Below are 17,973 nucleotides of genomic sequence, written 5' to 3'. Positions count from 1 at the left end.
AGAGGACAGAATCCAGATGCAGGTGGGTGGGATGGACACAGAGTTTATTAAAGGGGACGTATCGTGAAAATCTTTCTTTTTCCATGTTTAATTGGGTCCCCAGTGCTTCTGTCAACCTAGAAAATGTAAGAAAGATCAACCCAGTAATTTAGCTTTGGTAAACCATTCTCTGAAAGCATGTAAAAAATAAGTCATTGAAATTTGGCTCCCTTTGTGATGTCAGAAGGGGATAATACCTCATACGCTCATATATCAAATCTAAACCCTTTGATGTTTGTAATGATAAATAGCATGACAAGTTAAGTACTGTTCTTACTCAGTTTAATAGATGATAAACTAAGTAGTTTGTAAAGAAAGACATGTTTGGCCAACCACACGTAAATCAGTCGGCTTAACGCGTTAATTATATATAAAATGTATTTTGCCAATGTTACAATAAAAGTTATAGCTGGCTCTTTGCTGTTTAAAAAAAAGTACCACGTTCATAATTCAAACTGGTTTGATAGCATGTCTATATGTACCATTTAAGCACAAACTGTCTTTTATAAACCCATGTACCTTGTTAATATTTATTGTCTGGTCATGACCCCTGTGTGATTTACAGTGAAAATATATTACATGAAGGACCTTTCTTTTGTTATTGCTCTGTAAGGTCATGCAGTAATGCTGGCATCCTGAAAATTATTTGTAACACAGCCACATTCCTGGAAGCCATGTGACATGGTTCACCAGGAGATTAAGTCGCTACTACATTCTGAAGCATGGGACTCACAATAGTTATAACAAAATACTAAAACTTTACAGGCTGTACAGCGTCTCTCAGCTGTGTGTGCCACGTTTGTCTGATTGATCGCCTTTAAAAAAGACAAGAAAAGATTAATAAATCAAAGGCTATGCCCCTAAATTAAATCAAACTCTACAACATTTTAACACAAGTTGTGTGACATGCAAATTTTTGACCCTGCCTGTGAAAACCAGGCTTAAGTCCTAAAATCCTGAGATTGCAAGCATTAAAATTTGATTTCACCAATTAATTTCATTATGATTTTAATGGTTGACATGACCTTAGTCAGTATAGATATCAGAATTATATTACCTTCACAATGATGAGTAAATCACACAAAAATGACTTGAGATGGTAGAGGGGTTTTCACAGAAAGGATCACATATTATTAAAAACGAGGAATAAAATGATTCAAGCTAAAAGCAAATATGACCTAGTTTCAAGTTTCTGTAAAAGCAGTCATATGACTGAGCAAACTCACTCATAGCTTCACTTGTAATTTGTGGTAAACTGTTGACTGCCAAAAGAGGAAAATTTGCAAAATGAAAGATTTTGGTACTGGTGTTAGATGTGTAATATACAATTTAGGTCCATTAGACAAATGTTGGAAAATTATTTTAATTAGTAATGAAATAATAATTAAGTTTACATTTGTTTTTGTCACAGAAGCACCTATAGCTGTGAGACTTGTGTTTTATAAAGGCTAGATATAACATTTGTTCTTGTTGTCTTGTCATTTTCTCAGTATAGGGTAAGCAAAGTTAAAACACCATGCGCTTTACTCTTGCAATGTAGTTTTGTGCAGCTGTACACATTGTAATGAGTCATGATATGGGATGAATTAGCCTTGTTTACTAGGTCAGGAGCTTCTGTCTGTTAAATATTTAGGGTTGTACATCTGTCTTTGGATAATTAAAGGTTGTTTGATGGAGCGGTAAAGTAAATGTGTTGTGTATGGTAGTTAATGACTTAAATCACACTGTAATTACTGCTGCTCATGTTTCACGCAGGTGGTCTAAAGCACCGTCAGTCCTTACGTCATCCTTTCGACGCCTCTGAGTACTTCAGTTGTATTACGTATGATCTAAGGATGCTTGATATACTTGAATCGGGAAGTTTAATCATTGGCATCTCTTGAACTGGTCGATATTGGAAGCAGATAATATACTATTTTAGGGCTGTCAATCAATAATTTTTTTATCGAATTAATCATACCCCTTTTGTATGATTTTTTGTGATTAATCGCATCCTTATTGTGAAATTTTTTTTTGTTTAACTTATTTATCATAATTTAGCCTACTATATGCCACAGAGTCAACCATCAGACTCAACAAATTCAGTCACTTTGTGGATTTATAGTTAGAAGTTTAAAGAGCACCTATTACATTGCCAAAAACAACATTATTTTGTGTATTAAGTGTAATGCAATGTGTTTGTGTGGTTTATGGTTAAAAAAACATTATTTTCCACATACCGTACATTATTATTGCTCCTCTATGCCCTGCCTCCCTAAAACGTTTAGATTTGTAGAAAGCTCTTCGTTCTGAGAAGCACTGTGTCCTGCAATTGGCCAGACATTGTGATTGGTCTGAATACGTCTGACGTGAGCCGGAAATGTGACGCTCCTTACCATGTTTTGAAGATTAGCTCCCAATGCAATACTGACAGGAGTTAATATCGTCTTTACTATCTTATCAATACAAGCCGAATTTGATCCAGAAAATGAAGATGTCCAAGTTGATTGATCAACTATGCCAGCGCGGCTTAAGCAAAACATAACAGATTGGTAAGTTAAAGGTATAGCGGAAGATTTTCCTGGATTTTAGAAAAGAACCACCCTCCACTTTTTGAAAAAATGCACACAGTGCCTTACATTTTTTTGTTGAATCAACTCGGATTTACAAGTCATTTCAACTTACTATTATTTATCTTGACTAGAGATGAGTTGTTATAACTACAGGTGAGTTGTTATAACTTATAAATTATAAGTTGAGAAATAATCATAATCAAAGAGCTTCAGTGCTGGAGGTTTACAGTTCCTCAGGAGGAGATGATCTCCTACAGCCTCCACATAATCAAAGAGCTTCAGTGCTGGAGGCTTACAGTTTCTCAGGAGGAGATGATCTCCTACAGCCTCCTCATAATCAAAGAGCTTCAGTGCTGGAGGTTTACAGTTTCTCAGGAGGAGATGATCTCCTACAGCCTCCTCATAATCAAAGAGCTTCAGTGCTGGAGGTTTACGGTTCCTCAGGAGGAGATGATCTCCTACAGCCTCCTCATAATCAAAGAGCTTCAGTGCTGGAGGTTTACGGTTCCTCAGGAGGAGATGATCTCCTACAGCCTCCACAAAATCAAAGAGCTTCAGTGCTGGAGGTTTACGGTTCCTCAGGAGGAGATGATCTCCTACAGCCTCCTCATAATCAAAGAGCATCAGTGCTGGAGATTTACGGTTCATCAGGAGGAGATGATCTCCTACAGCCTCCTCATAATCAAAGAGCTTCAGTGCTGGAGATTTACAGTTCCTCTGGAGGAGATGATCTCCTACAGCCTCCACATAATCAAAGAGCATCAGTGCTGGAGATTTACGGTTCATCAGGAGGAGATGGTCTCCTACAGCCTCCTCATAATCAAAGAGCTTCAGTGCTGGAGGTTTACGGCTCCTCAGGAGGAGATGATCTCCTACAACCTCCACATAATCAAACAGCTTCAGTGCTGGAGGTTTACGGTTCCTCAGGAGGAGATGATCTCCTACAGCCTCCACATAATCAAAGAGCTTCAGTGCTGGAGGTTTACGGTTCCTCAGGAGGAGATGATCTCCTACAGCCTCCACATAATCAAAGAGCTTCAGTGCTGGAGGTTTACGGTTCCTCAGGAGGAGATGATCTCCTACAGCCTCCTCATAATCAAAGAGCTTCAGTGCTGGAGGTTTACGGTTCCTCTGGAGGCAGCCCAGTCTCACGAAATTTCGTTATATAGTCACGTATTTTTTTGATTCTTTTTTCGTGCTATTATCACGAAATTTCGTGTTTTTTCGTGATCGTATAACGAATTCCTGTTTTCGTGTGATTATCACGTATTGGTTACTCAACTGTTTTGTCCTATTTTCTTACCATTGTCGCTTCGGTTTAGGGTTAGATTTACATAAAATGACATCCCTAACCAAACCCAACTCTAACCCCAACCCCAGGCGACATATAAAAAAATAAATCAGAAAAAATAGTATAAACCAATATATAAAGTGACATTCTAATGCAAGCACCAAATCTAACCCTAAACCGAAGCGACAATGGTTTAAAAATAGGAAAAAGCAGTTGAGTAACCAATACGTGATAATCACACGAAAACAGGAATTCGTTATACGATCACGAAAAAACACGAAATTTCGTGATAATAGCACGAAAAAAGAATAAAAAAAATACGTGACTATATCACGAAACTTTGTGAGACTGGGTAGCTGGAGGAGATGATCTCCTACAGCCTCCACATAATCAAACAGCTTCAGTGCTGGAGGTTTACGGTTCCTCAGGAGGAGATGATCTCCTACAGCCTCCTCATAATCAAAGAGCATCAGTGCTGGAGGTTTACGGTTCCTCTGGAGGAGATGATCTCCTACAACCTCCACATAATCAAACAGCTTCAGTGCTGGAGGTTTACGGTTCCTCAGGAGGAGATGATCTCCTACAACCTCCACATAATCAAACAGCTTCAGTGCTGGAGGTTTACGGCTCCTCAGGAGGAGATGATCTCCTACAACCTCCACATAATCAAACAGCTTCAGTGCTGAAGGTTTACGGCTCCTCAGGAGGATATGATCTCCTACAGCCTCCTCATAATCAAAGAGCTTCAGTGCTGGAGGTTTACGGTTCCTCAGGAGGAGATGGTCTCCTACAGCCTCCTCATAATCAAAGAGCATCAGTGCTGGAGATTTACGGTTCCTCAGGAGGAGATGGTCTCCTACAGCCTCCACATAATCAAAGAGCATCAGTGCTGGAGGTTTACGGCTCCTCAGGAGGAGATGATCTTCTACAGCCTCCACATAATCAAACAGCTTCAGTGCTGGAGGTTTACGGCTCCTCAGGAGGAGATGATCTCCTACAGCCTCCACATAATCAAACAGCTTCAGTGCTGGAGGTTTACGGTTCCTCAGGAGGAGATGGTCTCCTACAGCCTCCACATTATCAAATACCATCAGTGCTGGAGGTTTACGGTTCCTCAGGAGGAGATGATCTCCTACAGCCTCCACATAATCAAAGAGCTTCAGTGCTGGAGGTTTACGGTTCCTCAGGAGGAGATGATCTCCTACAGCCTCCACATAATCAAAGAGCTTCAGTGCTGGAGGTTTACGGTTCCTCAGGAGGAGATGATCTCCTACAGCCTCCACAAAATCAAAGAGCTTCAGTGCTGGAGGTTTACGGTTCCTCAGGAGGAGATGATCTCCTACAGCCTCCTCATAATCAAAGAGCTTCAGTGCTGGAGGTTTACGGTTCCTCAGGAGGAGATGATCTCCTACAGCCTCCACAAAATCAAAGAGCTTCAGTGCTGGAGGTTTACGGTTCCTCAGGAGGAGATGATCTCCTACAGCCTCCTCATAATCAAAGAGCTTTAGTGCTGGAGGTTTACGGTTCCTCAGGAGGAGATGATCTCCTACAGCCTCCACATAATCAAAGAGCTTCAGTGCTGGAGGTTTACGGTTCCTCAGGAGGAGATGATCTCCTACAGCCTCCACAAAATCAAAGAGCTTCAGTGCTGGAGGTTTACGGTTCCTCAGGAGGAGATGATCTCCTACAGCCTCCACAAAATCAAAGAGCTTCAGTGCTGGAGGTTTACGGTTCCTCAGGAGGAGATGATCTCCTACAACCTCCTCATAATCAAAGAGCTTCAGTGCTGGAGGTTTACGGTTCCTCAGGAGGGGATGATCTCCTACAGCCTCCTCATAATCAAAGAGCATCAGTGCTGGAGATTTACGGTTCATCAGGAGGAGATGGTCTCCTACAGCCTCCTCATAATCAAAGAGCTTCAGTGCTGGAGGTTTACGGTTCCTCAGGAGGGGATGATCTCCTACAGCCTCCTCATAATCAAAGAGCTTCAGTGCTGGAGGTTTACGGTTCCTCAGGAGGAGATGATCTCCTACAGCCTCCACATAATCAAAGAGCTTCAGTGCTGGAGGTTTACGGTTCCTCAGGAGGAGATGATCTCCTACAGCCTCCACAAAATCAAAGAGCTTCAGTGCTGGAGGTTTACGGTTCCTCAGGAGGAGATGATCTCCTACAGCCTCCTCATAATCAAACAGCTTCAGTGCTGGAGGTTTACGGTTCCTCAGGAGGAGATGATCTCCTACAGCCTCCACATAATCAAAGAGCTTCAGTGCTGGAGGTTTACAGTTCCTCAGGAGGAGATGATTTCCTGAATGTTTACAGAAACAGATCTGCTGTTTTTTCTGTGAAATTTACATCATGCATTTTATCTCTTAAAGGAATTCAGTGTTTTCTTTTTTCTAGAACTTATGGAACAAAACCATTTGATGTTTTTTCCTGATTGCTCTCTCTATACGGCATTGGTTGAGCTCATCTAACATGACACATATCACAAATGAAAGGAAGCCTGCTTCTTTATGGGATGTTAAGAACATTTTAATGACAGTGCATCACATTTAATCCCCAGTCTTTAGTTGCCTTCCATAGTATAAAGAATCATTCATCATCGTGTGTGTGTGTGTTTGTTTGTGTGTGTGTGTGTGTGTGTGTGTGTGTGTGTGTGTGTGTGTGTGTGTGTGTGTGTGTGTGTGTGTGTGTGTGTGTGTGTGTGTGTGTGTGTGTGTGTTTGTTTGTAGGTGTGGGTGTGTTCTTTAATAGCTGGATGGGTTAAATGCAGAGGTCACATTCCAATGAATGGGTTACCAGTCATTGGCAAATATGTCACTTTCACTTCACTTCACTTCTTCTTAGCATAATGCTAGTGGATGTTGACAGACAAGATCTTAGAAATATCTTACACTAGAGTTTAAAATAATTACAGAATTGCATTAAAAGCAGTAGGTGTATCTCACATGAATCATCTGCTCATCTGTCATCTCTTGAGCTGTGGGCTTTGTCACATAGAAAGCTTTCACTCGGGCAATTAAAGCACCTTTGGCTTCAGACTTGGCAGCGTTTGGTTAGGGTGCGGTGCTTCCTTAACCTCTCATCTGTTTTCTTTTGTTAGATAACACCTGGGAGTAAAGCGGCGTTGAGCGATCTGAGCCCTGGAGATACTATCCTTGCAATCAATGGAGACAACACTGAGACCATGACACACATGGAGGCACAGAACCGCATTAAGGCCTGCACAGACCGGCTCAGACTGGATGTCAGCAGGTACTGCTACACTAACCTCATGTTTTTTTTGCCATCTGCTCAGATGTACATATCTTTTGGGTTTTACAGTACAGTATAATGTTCTATGCTTGAATTTAATATTCAAATTGTTTAAAAAAAATAGTTAACCTAAAAATGAAAATTCTTTCATTGTTTATTCACTTGTGTTGTTACAAACCTGTAAGAGTATATTTATTCTGTTTAAGAAAAAAAGAAAGATATTTTAACCACACAGTTGATAGTACCCATTGACGTCTATAGTACATTTTCGTACTATGTATAGTCAGTGGGTTGTGTGTTGATTTTTTTTTATAATTTCAAACTTAAAACTGCATTTAAATTTAGACGCCTTTCTCTTTATCTCAGTTACGGTTTGCTCATCACTTTTGCATTCAGTGCATTATTTGCTAAATACGATTTATTTAACTTTTTGAACAATATGGAAATAATAAACTAGAGCAGTTCAGTGTTATGAATGTGACATTTGAGTCAAAACAAAACATAATTTTTAGAGAATGCATTTATTAGCAATATATTAAAGCAGGGGCGGAGTGGCAATCGGGAGAGTCTGGACTTTTCCCGGTGGGCCGGTAGTGTTTTGAGGCCGCGAGGGCCGGTCTGATAATAGTTATACATTGCGAGGTTATATAGCACCCCCGTCTGGTGGCCAGATGTGCAGCCGCTTCTCGCTGGTCAAACTGTGCAGCCTCTCTGCTCAACACAGTAGCCTATATAAAAGTGCGTTTGGCAGGTCCAACCATGTCTAGGTTTTTCAAAAATATAGGGGGATCGTTGAGCGGCCCCTCCCCAAATGGCAAGCCTGTCGGCCTTAGATGTAAAAAGCAGCCGATCGCCTGTTTATTGCAGTACTATAAGTATGCGGTCGGATCCGTCAAACGAATAGACTTTTATAGACTAGTAAGTGTGGATTAAAGATGTTTTAAATCTCTAGCCTGGTGGTCAGGACATGAATGGATCAAATCAGCAGATTTGCAAAGGTTTATTTATCTCCACATATATCATGATTAAAAATAAGTATGGTAACTTTGCATAATAAATATCCTCACAACATTATTATTTCTCAAAACTTTGACAAAAATTATTTTCAAAGGAACTGTATTTTTACAGTTATTCAAAGATGCACACATTATTCTGCATATCATTTGAATATTAGACGAGAGAAGGCCTATTCATATCGGCAATGAATGTCATATATGGGAATAAATATCCACGTATAACTTAACATAACAGCAAAATGAAATTAATAAACAGACAAGGAAGCAGGATTGACATGTAAAGTGTATTATTATTACTGGATAAACTGTAATAAACTCTGAGGTAAATGTGCCAAACACGCTGTTAACCGCACTAACAAGTCTAAATAAGCAACAATAGTGGAAAAAAACATTATTATCTCTCAAAACTTTATATGACTAAAATTATATTTAAAGGAAATGTATTCTTACAGTTAATCAAAGATGCACATTATTCCATTTATTACTTTCTGTTTATGAGCACGTTCTTCTCTGGCCTCACTTTATTATGTTGGCTAATAATTGATTGACAGATGAGCATCCCTGTCTTTCAAACAGGAGGTATCATTTTGTATAGTTACTCATTTAGAAAAATTTGCCATGATTTTATTTTTATTATAAAATTTTTTTTGGGGCAGATTGATTACGATTTGTATTACCCTAGTTTTACTACAAATACAAGACCTTAGTAATTTTTTTTGACCATGGAGGGCAGGTGGTCTACGAAATTTCCCGGTAGATTTTTTGGTCCCACTCCACCCCTGTATTAAAGGATCTGTTTATTTATTTTCCTAAACCCCCTGATGATAGACTCCAGACATCAGAAAGATTTACGTCTATTTACACGTTTTCTATTTTAGATGAGGGAAACATGCATACATTATAGATAGTTTTTGGGAGACAACAAACTTTGTAGCAATTCTTTGAATTCAAAGGCACAAACCTAAAGAAATAATACCCAACCTCGTTAAAGAACAATTAAGATTTTATTGTAATTTTTGTATGCACATTTATAAGGAAGAAACAACATTATGAACGTGACATTTTTCTGTTATCGAAGTGATAGTTCTGAAATCTCCACTTGGAAATAATAAAAAATATGCTTTAAAAACACAGCATACAAAATAGTCACAATTTCTTATCAAAAGTAAAAATTACATCTAAATATGTTTCATAATATCTTGTTTATGGATAAACATCCTTCAAATATTGTTGTGGGCAACTAGGGGGCCTTGAAGTGAAAAAGTTTGGGAACCACTGACTAAGTGATGCTACTTTTTCATTACTAACTTTACTGATATAATCATTCATTAAGTAAACACTTTTATTTTCATTATACACAACTACAATCATGTTAAATGTTCCATTATCTGTGTTTAAATAGTTTTATTAAGCACTTACATTGAGTCCTGCCTTAATATGCCAAATTACCCACGCAAATATAATGTGGCTCTGCTTGATAGACACATCTGAGTCTCTGTCAATGAATAAAGTATGTGCACGTTCTTGTATATCATTGTATCTGCAATACAATAAAACATCAATAAATTGAGCTCATTTGGTGTCGTTTATGTAAGCTGTTATGAGTAAACGTGTCTCAGACAAAGCCATCTCGCTTTAAGCAATGTTATGCTTGCCACTAGGGCTGGGCAATATTGCCAAAAAATGTATCACGTAAAAAAATCTGTATCCGTCAATATCAATAAATATCATGATAAATCACAAATCTTTATAGCTGTCAAATTTAAAGGCAGATTTTTGTTTTTGAATGAAAGAAGTAAAAACCAGACAGTTAATCATGGTATTACTTTTTAGTCAGAACATGACAAATACTTTACAGATTAGAATATAACACAATATCTGTGACCTTCGTGCTAGTGGTGGGCGCTATCGCTCATTTTTCAAGTCTAACTGACACTGTGACTGTAAATCACTTTTACAAATTCGGTATTTCCTGCCCTAGCACCACCCTGCAAACAATGTACATGTTACGCTTTCGTTATTGTCTTTTTTCTACAGTTTTTGACCATGCAAATTAATGCAACCATTCTGTACGGTGCCTGCGTCACACTTTACCGCTGATGAGTTTGTCCTTATAAAATGAGGAACGGTGGGAGAGAGGGGAGGTCATTGGATGCACCATAGACGTTCTGAGTATTAACAATAAATATAACATACAAAAATATGGTCACAGTCTATTGGCTCTGTGAGCGACTGCATCATGCTCTAATGTTTACGTTTATATGAGACTGTGTGCTTTGCTTTCTTCATAAAGTTATCGTATGGTTCAGGTCGCTTGGTTTGTAATACCTTTAAAATGTTGTTTATTGTCCAATTTATGCAATAAGTACCAGTGACTGTACTTTTACTTGCGTTTTTGTTTTACGTTTTGTGTAACAGCAGGGGTGTGGGCATGTGATTTAAATCTCAAATCTATTGTTTCGATTCCAGCGTGTCATCAGTGTGAAATGGCAGATGGACACTATATGACATTATTATAAAAGACAAAATTCATTTACTGCCTGTGAGATTCCCAGAGAGCATCATATGCTACATCTTGCCATATTTGGTTTGCGCTCCTCGAGCGAGCAGCGTCTGTTATTTGGAAAAGCGCTGACCTTTTGGCAGACCTGCTCATATATCAGCTTTAGAGACTAAGTGGTACATTCGCATAGGAGCAGTACATTTATTTAAGGGTACTCTGGGTTGTGTTTACTGGGAACGATCACATCACAAAGTTTCATCTCGGTGCTCTCTGCTAGTGCTAAAGCGCTCTTTTTGAAAACATTTCTGTGTGGTTTCTAGGCTGTGCTGGGTGGTTGCCACTAAGGGTGTGTCTGAGATATTCTGGTATCTGTCTCGGGTCTGTACTTTAATAGACAATAATATCTCAATAAGCCACACAATTCAAAGTATCATTCGTGTCTGTAGCACAGATTGTTTACTAAAGGGTTTGGGTCTGAGCTTTGTTCAATCCACAGTCCAAACAGTTTGTCAGCTGTATTCATAACTCTTTTCCATGGTTTGCTATGATAACTCTGGGAAGGTCATGTGTCACCATTGCAAATGCAAAAACACGGCCTCCCATATCTATTGGTATGTGACCTTTAGCATATGCCAATGATTCGTTTGTATTTGACTGTGCTCTTCATATGAGATAAGTCTGCATGCGTAAGGGAAACACTTTCTCTATATTCTCTCTATTCTATAGATTTTGAAACAATGCAAAAAAGTGTCTCAGAATTGAATTTGAGTTGCTTGGATGAAAATGCATTATTTAGTGAAGTTCAAAGTTTACATTTATTTAAAAAGCGCTGTTTTACATTCTTTCAAAGCAGCTTTATATGAAAAAAAGTTGAATGCTTTATGACTTAATGTATGTTTGAATGTAAACTCATTCACATACTGTACCACACTGTTGATGAGTTGATAAAGTATCATAACATGACAAGCACACAGCTGTCGTTGTTCTCCCTCAAATCAGATCCAAACATTTGGCATCCGCAACCCCGCAAAATGAATGACCTCCGGTTTATTGGCTGTGGTTTATTTTGTTCAGTGAAAAGGCGTCACGCACGTTAACTCTGGGTTATTTTCAGAAAGTTGACTGATCTTAAGTAAGCAGCAAAGTTTGGGTTAACCAGTCCAGATTTCTTGGTAAGACGGTATCTGACAGTAAATGAACCCTGCAGGACAGTGTCAGATGTTACCAGATGTGTTTCTCATTCACTTTCATACAAACTGAGACTGGCAGCATATCCTCAGCTGTCGGGAATCTCTGGGTATTTCTCTCCTCTTGCTTTTGAAGGAAAACTTTTTGGAAAAGGCAGAGAGTGCACAAGACAAAAGATTTGTTTCCACGCGTCGCAAATATGTCGGACAAATCCTGCTGGATGAGTCATGAGATCTGGGTCATGAGAGGGCAGTGGAGCGGAGAAAAGAGGAATTAAGGGAAAGGGAAAACAAGGGCAGGAGTGCGAATCACAAAGAGTTGTGTCTGGATTTGTCTTAAAGTTGTAATGGTAATATGAGGGGCTGCCAATGATCTGCATGGTCTGGTGACAGAGGTGAAATATTGGATTACAGTGCAAGAAATGACTTTCTTACTTAGGATTTTGTCTTATTTTAAGAACAAATATCTGAACATTCCTAATCAAAATGTTTATTTTTTATGAGCAACATGACGTTAAGAAAATAAGTCTAGTTTTTAAAGAAAAGATATAAAATTTAAGTGAATTTGTGCATAAAAAAGCAAAAAAATCTGCCAGTGACGAACCTGCAGAACAACGTCTTCATGGAGGTATCGCAATGGTGTGTTACTGCCGTTTGTCAATCCGAAGGCTGCAGCCTCTGGAGGTCGCATTTCTAGGCTGCATACGTTATCAAGACGGTCATATTTCAGATTATTAACAATTATAAAGTTGACTATTATTCTTAGTTAATCGTAAGTTGTAGTAATGTGCTCATGACTTGCAAATGTAATGCTCAGTTAACTTAAATAAACCAGGCTTGATGACCAAAAGCGATCTCCGCAGGCTGCAGCTTTCGGATTGAGAAACAGCACTGCTAAACCATGACCACCGTGTACTTTACTTTTTTTTAAAGTTATTTACAGCTTACCGAAGTGCTCTGCTCATCGTCTCCAAAGATAGAAGTAATTGACCCCTCAATCAGACGAAGTCTATCGGCAAATCCTTCTTTATACTGGCGGAGATTGGTGAAGTAGTTATCCTTGAAGTGCTTCGGGCACACAAAAATGACTTTACTCACAGATGTGGGTACATTTCTTACACTCTCGTAACTTCTGCATCCTTGAGCTTGGACTACAATATCGCAGCGAGAAATAAAAAATGGCGGATTGCTCGAAGTCTTGTGCTGGGAGTCGATGTCCTTATTTGGCAGTTCCGCTGCAAATACTGTGACGTAATTGTTCAAAAAACGTAATAGATAATAGAAAAATCAGAACAGGTTGGAAAATATGACCAAAACAGAATATAAAGATATCAACAAAGCACCTGAAGAGACTAATTTCAACTTTTATGTACTTCTAAACACTACAAATAGACAACAAAATGCATTTAAGAGCTAAGAAAGTGGATTTAGCATGATATGTCTCTTTTAAGTCAATGTGAAGACGCGTTGACGCGCGTCTGGAGGTCTCGCAGCATGAATGAGGTGTTTAGTTCACGTGAATGGCGCAAATTGAGCGTTGCCACAGGAATTTTGAACTTTGGCGGAAAAACGTGCTGCATTAACCAATCAGGAACTTGCTCTAGTAGTGACATGATTATAGAAAGCGAGCGGAGTCGCAGAAGCCCCTCCCATGACGCGAATTTCTGCCTGAATCTCTCGATGACTTACACGCGGCGGCTTTCACGCACAAATGAGCGAGTAAACTCAAAATGTTCAAGCGGCAAACTAGACAAGAATTTGACACCTCAAACGGCTGGGGTGACCCACAGTTATTTGTACTTAAAATAAGACAAAAATACTAAATAAGAAAGTCATATTTTGCAGTGTATCCTTTTGGTGTCTAAACTTGATTTATCATTTTAAAAATGACACACACACAATGTTAAATGCTTACATGGTATATGTGAGAGAGGGAGCACTACACATTATACTGAAAAATATGAAAAGGATAATGTAACGAATGTCGTGCCTAAAAACATCGCAGAAACATGCGGTACCCACCACAGTTGAAACACAATAGATAAACTCTTATGTGTGACACATGTTTTATCCATTATAAATGACCATACTGTTTAGCCCAGCGTGTAGTTAGTTTAGATCAGGTCAGTGTGAGTAATGTTAAGTTTCCACTAGAGCTCTTTCAGTCTGAGAGGATCTCTTCATTGGGATATCCTATGGCAACCGTTCAGTGATCGGCACAATCCAGATCCTCATTGTGAAGTACAGTCACTGTGGCATTCAGTTGTGAGTCATGACCTCACATCAAAGCGCCTCATTCATTCCTTCAGTAAAGTTTCCATTAAAGCACAGAGGTTTCTTTGTTGCTCAGAGCCGTACGGCTGCATGTGTAGATGTAGGTGGGTGAGTGGGACAGATGGACGTCGTCTTTGCTCTTTACAGATTCTGCTCTTTAGATGCTTCATGTCTGTCCATTCGGTCAAAAGACGCTCGGCATGCCGCTGACCTTTCATCCACTATTTACAGCCACCCACCAAATGACAAACGGAAAAGCGACGCTCATAAATTCTGGGAAAAAAACAATCAGCGCTTTTCAAGTCCCTTCATTTGCAAAAATAAGTCATTGACATTTTAAAATACTCAGTACTCACATTTTAAACTACTCACACGCATCGTTGTGGTTCTTAAACAGTAAATAGGAAAAAATTAGTATTTACAGCAAAAAAAAAAATATATATGTTTAAGGACCGTTTTTGCATTTTATTTTGTTTTTGACCAATTTTAATGAGATTTCTGCATTTGGCAGTGTGCATTCAATGTGTTACTTTTTTATTACCGTGTGTTTTTCTGCGTTATTTATTAGGTGATTTGATTTAGGTCCGATTAACAATAATTCACCTTATCTGATTTAGCTTTGTTATGTATCTTTTTTGTTTAGTTTCATTTGAAAAGACGTCAGCTTTTCTCACTGCTAACTGCTTTTGTTTCTCAGGTCTGGAAAACTTTGGTCTCCAACCGGTATCGAAGAAAACAAGACGAGTTCATTGACTGGAGCTCTTGAGTCACAGGTATGAATAAAACATCTCAGCTGAAGGCTTACAAACTGTCTGACAGTCAATGCATTAACCTAAATCAGAGCTATTTACAAAAGAAATAAGTTTATTAGTCATTGCACATGATAGTTACATTTCAGCAACAGTAATAATTGCTAGATTGATTTGATTTATTATTGGATTGTTGTCTGCTAAAGCAGTGGTTCTCAAACTTTTTCAGCGTGCGGCCTCCCTTGTGTACGGCGCATTCCTTTGTGCCCCACCCCAAAGAAAATATATGACAAAAAACGTTTAATTAAACAAAACATATTGAATGATACAAAGTAATAATGTTGGTTAGTAGCCTTATTTTTTAGGTTTAATTGCACAGAATTCATGATAAATGTATTTATTTTATAAAATGTCATAAAACTGGGGCCCCCCTAGGCACCATCTTGGGGGCCCTGGCCCCCAGTTTGAGAACCACTGTGCTAAAGATTATCTAGTAAATTGCCTTGAAATGTTGATAAGAGATTTACTGTAGAATGGATTCATTTTTTACTGGCTTGAATGAATCTGAAGTGTGTCAGAGATGTTTGTACTTTAGGCAGATGAGTTTATGTCAATGCCTTTAAATTCATCCGACCTAAGTATATTTATAGGATGATGCTGTAGTTTCTTTGTATTTACTGGCTTTGCTATGTGTCAGCCATTTTGTGGCAAATGTGACAGATGGTCTCAAATGGTTCTTGGCTCTAATATTGAAGACATGGCACTAATCTTTAATAAAGATCACATTCATATGAAGTGATTTCCACAGCAGATGTTTGACTCGTGCTGCCGAGATGGAGGTCATAGTGGTTTGCATTGTGTTCACTGGAAAGTATGAATGTTGAGAATTTGTATGAACAGCGGTGGGACACATCACGTCATTTCCATAAGAAACAGACAGACCAAATGTGCAGTATAGAGAGAGAGAGTTTAGATCTGGATTTAACCTGAACATAACTTATGAACTGTATCAGACAGAATTTTTATGAATGGAACAAAGTTCTTCATTTCCCAAACTATGAGTCAAAGGGCTTTTAAGGGGCTGTTTCAAAATTATAAACTATTTTGTAAATGTAGAAAATTAAGATTTCTAAGTTTTTAATCAAATCAGTGATTGCATATAAATAAAATCATTTAAAACAATCATTTAAAATTTCCTTGTCCTTAATTGCAAGCTTTTGTCATTATTTAGGTTTATATAATAAATGTCATGTGTTTGCTGGGGGTATGGCAGTTGTATGGGGTTTTTTTAATCTTCAGACACATGGTTTCAATCAGGTCTTCCCTTTAATTCCGTATCTTCCTTGCAGTGTTTGGTCCAAAATGAACTGCTTTGTATCGGCATCAACTCCTTATTATTAAAAATGATGGGCTCAGCTTGATTTCTCAGCCTTTGGTGTTCTGGCTCCTAGAAGCAAAGGGCATGCTGGGATACCATTGTAAAACAGATCATCTGATGCTGGTCAGGATTTATGGGCAGACAAAAGCAGCACTCATAAACATTTCTGCGTTTCTGGTGTGTCTTAACCAAAAATACTGGGCATACTATAGCCTTACCCTTCAATTTTATACTTTAAACATGTTAATGTTGTCTGGATGCAATTTGAGTTTGTTTCATCCCAAAATCAAATGATAATAACTTAAGCCTGTGTTGGGAACATTGAGATTGTTGGCATTGCAGGATTTTTATTACAGTATTTACTCATCGATTGTGAATTTCATTACTGTAATACAAGAATTTGATTAAATCTTCATTTAAAGGCAGGACATGATGATAGTTATAAGACTAAATGTATAGTTAAGTTAAACATATTGAATATATAAATGTACATCTGATTATATAGTTAATTCAATTCAATTTTTAATTTATTTTATATAGCGCTTTTCACAATTGGTAATTTGTTTCAAAGCTGCTTTACACAGCATTTAATAAAAGCAGGAGAAAACACAGAAAAAAATCGACAGGCAACATAAATAGCAAAATACAGCGGCTATGAATAAAATTTTAATAATTTAACGTATAGAAGAGGGTGCTAAGTTAAGACAATGTCGGCTGACTCCCCAGGGTTGAAAAACCCCCTAGGAGAAAACCCCCCAACTTTTTACGGCAAGGAGGAAAAGTCCTAGGAGGAAAAAACTCTTGATATATATATATATATATATATATATATATATATATCCACTGTATATGTATATATATATATATATATATATATATATATATATAAGTTCAACCAATGATCAATACAAATGACGTCATCAACAACAGAAAAATTTAGTTGATTTTAAGGAACCAAATGTGATTTATGAAGAGAAGGAAAGAGTGTAGACCTAACAACAGCACTGTTTGTCTGATAAGGTTGTCATGTATGTAAGCAGAAGTGATAGGGTGTGTGCCGAAAGTTCAGTCAGATGAAATAATTCCTCAGTACAGACCAAAACCAGCTAAACGCTTCATTCACGTGTGAAACCTTATATAATGAATGGTTAAATAGTAAGGCATGTCAAAATGAATGGCTTTCAATGTTTTTCAAGAAAACCGACACTTTTATAAGCTGTACACCAGATGTGTGGACTAGTAAATCTGCCATTTGTGCTGCTCTAACACCCGTTTGTGGCAGACATTTGAACTAAAGGAGTAAGTATGTTTGTATGTTTGAGTAACGCCGGGAGTTTTCTCAGGTTTTTTTCTTCATGCCTCCGGCCGTGTCGCTCTCAGCAGACCCATAAACATTATTATCTATCTGCAAACCTTCTGCTGCCAATCTGTTTTCATTTACTTCTTCCTGCTTTGTGAAGTGTCAGTTTTCAGTGATGTGTTGGAGACATATGGCCTTTCATGGTTACCTGACTTATATGAGAAAGTGGGATATTATGGTATGCAGCCCTGTTATATCCCTGCAGTGGAGGGAAATTAAATGTATGGATTGCTCGCATGTGATTACACGTGTCACAGTACTTAAAGGGGACATATCATGAAAATCTGACTTTTTCCATGTTTAAGTGCTATAATTGGGTCCCAAATGCAGTAACGTGGTTTTGGTAAACCATTCTCTGCAAGCATGTGA

At 38.3% G+C, this 17,973-nt stretch overlaps 1 protein-coding gene across 1 annotated transcript in view; it reads left to right on the top strand.

Annotated features, from left to right (window-relative positions):
- The window catches only part of pdlim4 (PDZ and LIM domain 4), a 31,844-nt gene that overhangs the window by 5,233 nt on the left and 8,638 nt on the right, over positions 1–17,973 (top strand). Inside the window, exons 2-3 of the mRNA XM_065287588.1 lie at positions 6,986–7,137; positions 14,815–14,890. Coding sequence (XP_065143660.1) covers positions 6,986–7,137; positions 14,815–14,890 — 228 coding nt within the window. The remainder of the gene's footprint in view (positions 1–6,985; positions 7,138–14,814; positions 14,891–17,973) is intronic.

This window comes from Paramisgurnus dabryanus, chromosome 18 (genome assembly GCF_030506205.2).
Source record: "Paramisgurnus dabryanus chromosome 18, PD_genome_1.1, whole genome shotgun sequence".
In the NCBI taxonomy this organism is placed as follows: Eukaryota; Metazoa; Chordata; class Actinopteri; order Cypriniformes; family Cobitidae; genus Paramisgurnus; species Paramisgurnus dabryanus.
This window is presented reverse-complemented; position numbering and strand designations above follow the sequence as displayed.